We start from the raw sequence: 5,761 nt of genomic DNA, 5'->3' as shown, positions 1-5,761 counted from the left end.
CATCTTCTTTACAGGAATAATTGATATAGAGAAAATATTTCTTAAGATCCTACTTTTCTATAAAAGAGAGACATCTGGGGAAGTGCCTTCTTCACTAATAACCTCAGTGACTGGGTCTCTTAACAGACTGTGAAGGAACCATATGATCTGAGTCTTCAGGCAGGATGCAATAACCCTGCTTCTCACTACCATCAACCAAGGTATCATACATGTGAGTATGGTGACATATTCAGCATATGCAAAAAGAGGGTATCTGGAAACTTCTCTATAAGCTATTTGGAGAGAGGCAGTGGAAAGAAGAGAAAGAATATCAGCAGTCCACAGCTTTGGAGATGTGCACAGATCTCAGCCTGAAATTGTTAGCACTTGAGAAAAAAATGTGGGCCTGCATACCTAAGACCTTCTGTACTCAGTGATATGAATATGGAGACCCTCCCATATGTCTCCTCTATTTTCTGCGAGATGAACAGAGAGGCAGTTCTTCTTGGTCTACCACATGTTTTTTTAATGAGACAGAGAAGGATTATAGTTGTAAATTGCTGAAGTTTATCCGATTTTCTACATGGTCAATTATAGATTCTTCCTCTTGTCCTATCTTCAGTGTTTGTAACCTTTCTTTCCCTATAATTTTTCCTCAGCTTTTGTCTCTTACTTCATGGTCTTTCTTCTTAGAAACCAAGAGCAGCTTCTAGAAGAAGACATGTGACTTTCCCACAGCATGAAATAGGGTGATTCTGATTCCCTGTTATTGCTGCATCACAAGGTATACCTACATGGAATTCTTAGCAATAGCAAAGGGGAAATTTTAATTTGAAGGTTTTGGCAAAATAGAATACATCTTTCCACTTTGGATATAGTTTCTCTGTAATGATTCATTGTTTGCACTACATATTCTTTTAAAAAAGAGAACTCCTCACAAAATTGTGGTACGGCAAGAGACTGTGTTAAAGAAGATCACTGCTGAGAAGTCTGAGGGGTAAGAATGCAGACAGATGAATGAAGTTGTGTGTAAAACACAGAAAGGGAGGAGTATGCTTGATTATGTTTGCGTTCAGTAACTGAAAAATACACATCACTCATTCCATGCACATTAGGCTCTAAATTCTAGTTTGTCTCTCACTACTAGTTATAGAGTATGGATACTGAAAAGTGATTCTGTCAATTTTCCATTTCTCAGCGTCACGCTAAAAGGCATTAGTTATCACCTCACGCCCAGTTGTCCGGCACCTCTTTACTGCTGGAAATGATTACAATTAAATCTCTTCCATACCGGTACAAGGTAAAAGGATAGTTTTCTTTGGGGACATCTTAAGGATAGTGGTTTACACTGACAAAATAATGACCAAGAGGCATATGTGAATGAGACCATTAAAAAAATTTGAGATAAAAATAGTTTGAGGGAACTGTTTTTGTGTGTGACAAAAAAGAAAGCAGGACATGGAATTGCCCTAATTCAGCTGTATAACAAACAACTCTTGATTTCCACACAAGTAAACTTGTATACCTCTCAGACATCCGCTTTTGAGTAAATGACTTCACTCTTCTCCCACTTGCTCTAGTTCAGTAATCTAGGTTCAATCTCATTTTATTGTTCCCTCACTCCCATTCCCAATGCATCAGCAAGCCTTGGCACTACCTCACAATTGTATTTTTATCTGTTTCTTTATTTTTTCTTTTTTAAATTGACCTCACAATTGTATTTTTATCTGTTTCTTTATTTTTTCTTTTTTAAATTGACACTGCTTCTCCCCTCATAGAAGTCACCATCACTCCTCGTTTGGATTATTTCAATAGTGTTCTAACTAATCTCTTTTCTTATCTCTTGCTTAATTATTCTTCACATTTCAAAATGCAGATTAGAACGTGATACCACCTCATTCGCCATCGTGATTTTTAAAACTCTCTAGTGGGTTGTTTCATTGCATTTGGGGTAAAATCTACACAAAACAAAAAATTTATGGTGGCTTTTAAGGCTCTATGGGACCTGATTACTACTGGGTCTCTGACATCTTTTATCGTTCCTTTTCTGCTTGCTCATAAAACTGCAGACATACCGATTTTCTCCTCTCAGTGGCACAATCTTCCTCTAGATCTTCATATGGTTGGCTTACTCAGATTTCAAATCAAATATTACCTCTTCATAGGAGCAGTCCCAGACCACCCAAGCTTCTAACCTGTATGCAAACCATCCCAATCAATCTCCATTAAATAATCCTATTTTATTTTTAAAGTTGTACTTATATTTATCTAAAATTATCATATTTATTTTTTAACTTGATTTATGTTTTATAAGATTAGGGATTTTGTCTTATTATCATTTCATTCCAGAGATTAAAATGTCATGGCTGTCACATGATGGGTGCTCACAAATATTAGGTGAATTAATGAATGTATATATATCACCTGTTATGTATTTGGCAAGGTGTTGAACAAGGCACAAAAAAGATAGTTTCCATATGCCAGATATCCACAATATAGTGGCAAGAGAGATATTAGAAAGTTCTAAAAAAGAATCTTCTTTTTGCTAATGGAAAGCTCCCACTCAGTATTGGAGAGGAAAAATTTAGAAGTCTGTGACTGGGGAATAAAAGGAAGGAGACCAGGAAAATAGTTGTTTAAATGCAAATGAAGAACTTGAAGTGAGAGAGATCGGTTCCTAGGGAGTTACTTTAGTGGGCCTACAGAGAAATAATGGGGAATGATAAAAATACTACATGGAAATAAGGAGGAAAAACAAAATTTTCTACTGAAGGAGAAACATTATTATAAGCCATATCTGTGTAGTGACTAGTCATTTATTCCAGCCCAAAGGCCTGATTGTCTAACTCCTAATTGTCTAACTTCTTGTCTAATTAGTTTACGTTGTTATCACAAGTAGTGAGTAGTTTTGAAGTGCCCAAGAGGAGGCTAATTAACATACAATGTAAGTATCTATCCACCATCACTAGTCCATGGAATCAGGAGGCAAAATGTCTCCTCAATCTATTAGCTATTCAGCAATAGTGAAAGTGAAAGAACTTCTATTTTCATACTTCTCTCTCTTAGGCTCCTGGGACTTTGCAAATAATTCAAATACGTCATTCACAAGCAGGAAAATGTGGGTTAGGAATCATTACTGTGAAGGAAAATACAGACTTTGTAGTAGATTGGAATAGGAGTAAAGCTGGATTCCTTGAAATTCCCTTAAAGGCCCAGCAGAACATAGATTCTTTTGTAAAATCTGCGTACCTGATGGGAGCAGTTTCTAAGTTGCCTTGTGAATGAAAAACAAAAAAAACAAAAGCACTGGGGAGTATGATACATTGCAAATGAACAATTAAAGCTTCAAGAATTTGATTAAGTAGGTAGGGAATAGACCCTGGAATGTGCAATTAAGAAAACAAATAGTAGAGGTTGTCCTAAAAATATATTTCGAGAAACAATGGCTTATACTGATGTTATTACTGCCTTTAAGAAAAATTTCTGAGAATACACAGTTGGAGTGACACTTTGAAAGCAAAGCTGCGCCCTGTCATAATAACAGAAACAGAATGACATTTCTTCTGGATAAACCCAGCATGTGGCCCAATAGCAGCTCCTATTCCTTCTTGTTGACTGGTTTTCCAGGATTGGAGGCAGCTCATCACTGGATTTCCACACCCTTCTTTTTCATCTATAGCTCTGTCGTTTTGGGCAACAGCACTCTCCTCTTTCTCATTAAAAAAGATCGTAATCTTCATGAGCCCATGTACTTCTTCCTGGCCATGCTGGCAGCTACAGACCTGGGAATGACCCTGACCACGATGCCCACGGTGCTGGGAGTTCTCTGGTTGGATCATAGGGAGATTAGAAGTGAAGCCTGCTTTTCTCAAGCTTACTTTATCCACTCACTTTCCTTTGTTGAATCTGGTATCTTGCTTGCCATGGCCTATGACCGTTTTATCGCCATCTGCAACCCTCTTAGATACACCTCCATACTCACCAATACTCGAGTGGTGAAGATCGGGCTGGGAGTTCTGATGAGGGGATTTGTATCTGTTGTCCCTCCAATCACACCCCTCTATTTTTTCCCCTATTGCCATTCCCATGTCCTTTCACATGCATTCTGCCTTCACCAAGATGTCATCAAATTGGCCTGTGCTGATATCACCTTCAATCGACTGTACCCAGTTGTGCTTGTGGCCCTTATATTCTTCCTGGATTCTCTGTTTATTCTCATCTCCTATGTGTTGATACTCAAAGGTGTGCTGAGCATTGCCTCCAGAGAGGAGAGGGCAAAGGCCCTCAACACCTGTGTCTCTCATGTCTGTTGTGTCCTGGTTTTCTATGTCACGGTGATTGGATTGTCTCTGATTCATCGGTTCGGAAAGCAGCTTCCACATATTGTCCACCTCATTATGAGCTATGTCTATTTTCTGTTTCCTCCACTAATGAATCCTATAATATACAGTATCAAGACGAAGAAGATCCAGAATGGCATTCTTTACCTTTTTACTACTTACAAAGTTGGAACCTGATCTCTGACCATCACAGTTTCTCTTCCAGAATGTGAAAACTGATTTTTGGTGAGGGAGCAAAGAAATATCATATATACCACCCATGCTCAGAACTGTTGGTAAAACAACTGTCAAAGTAGAGCTTCAAATTGCCCTAAAGTATCTCTTTAAGCACAGGTCTTTAGTCTAATCTAGTTTGTACATATTTTTTTGCATTCTTGTATATTAAATATTTCTCTAAGCTTGCTACTAAATTCTAGTAATAAGAATACCTTAGGCATCTATAAGTGTGTCTATGATGCAATCAACATTCTTTCTTTGGAAGTAGAAAGTTGGCAGATAGAAACAGAGCCATAAAAATATAAAATCTGAATTTGTTTGGATAAAATGGAATAGAGTGTCTTATTATGTCAAATCCAATCTCCAACTCTCATGAATTCCCTTACAGATTTATACAAACTGGGAATCTATAAATTTGATCACTGAAGTTCAGTTTTCCTGCAAAGAAGTATGTAATCTTCTTTGATCAGTGTTATAATCATTTATCATCCCAGTCATCTCATTTGTTCCCCCTTCACCAAAAGATTATGATTTTTTCTTTAAAAACTATAAACTCACATTTATTCCCCAAGACCAGTACATACTGGATGGACTTAGAGTCCATAATACTGAGCAATCTAGCACAGAAACAAATAAGTGGGTATCACATGTTCTCATTCATAAGCAGAACTTGAACAATTATCATAATATTATAAGAAAAGGATTGGCAGTAGTGGGAAACTGCAGAAATGGGGGTAGGCAGAATTGGCCATAGTGGGAATATGCCAGGTAGGGGAAGCACACCTCATCAATAAGGGTAACTGCATAATGAACATTTGTATCTCTAACCCTGAATAGCATCCCACATCTTTAAAATAAAAAAAATCAAAAGGAGAAAAAAAAATACTGTTACTGTTATTGGTATTTTGCCCAAATTACTTTACAGAACTGTGCACCTACTCCCTGCTCCTGTAAGTGTTGACTGATTGTTTATGGTTGCTACTTTCTTCAGGTTGCTATTTTCAACTCAGTAGGAACCACCTCATCAAGATTATGGTCTCTGCTTCCCAGGAGGCAGGCCATAGACAAATACTGGCCCTCTTGTCTTCTGATGCTAACTTCAGCTGAGACAATGTACTTGCTTACCTCCTTCCCCTGTCTACCCTGCTTCTCTTTGCTTGCTGTCTTCTGAGAGCCTTCATTAATAAATTACACACAGCCGGGCTCGGTGTCTCAGCCTGTAATCC

At 37.8% G+C, this 5,761-nt stretch overlaps 1 protein-coding gene across 1 annotated transcript; it reads left to right on the top strand.

Moving 5' to 3' along the window:
* Nucleotides 1-3,508: 3,508 nt before the first annotated feature.
* On the top strand, nucleotides 3,509-4,560 carry LOC103256831 (olfactory receptor 51B5). The gene has a single exon (XM_008054591.1). It carries the CDS (start codon nucleotides 3,531-3,533, stop codon nucleotides 4,494-4,496), a length of 966 nt encoding a protein of 321 aa, XP_008052782.1. The 5' UTR covers nucleotides 3,509-3,530; the 3' UTR covers nucleotides 4,497-4,560.
* The last annotated feature ends 1,201 nt before the right edge of the window (nucleotides 4,561-5,761 follow it).

Source organism: Carlito syrichta, unplaced genomic scaffold, assembly GCF_000164805.1.
Source record: "Carlito syrichta isolate Samal-C Ts95f unplaced genomic scaffold, Tarsius_syrichta-2.0.1 Scaffold296829, whole genome shotgun sequence".
Taxonomy (NCBI): Eukaryota; Metazoa; Chordata; class Mammalia; order Primates; family Tarsiidae; genus Carlito; species Carlito syrichta.
Note: the sequence above shows the minus strand (reverse complement) of the source record. Positions and strands in the feature narration are given on the sequence as shown.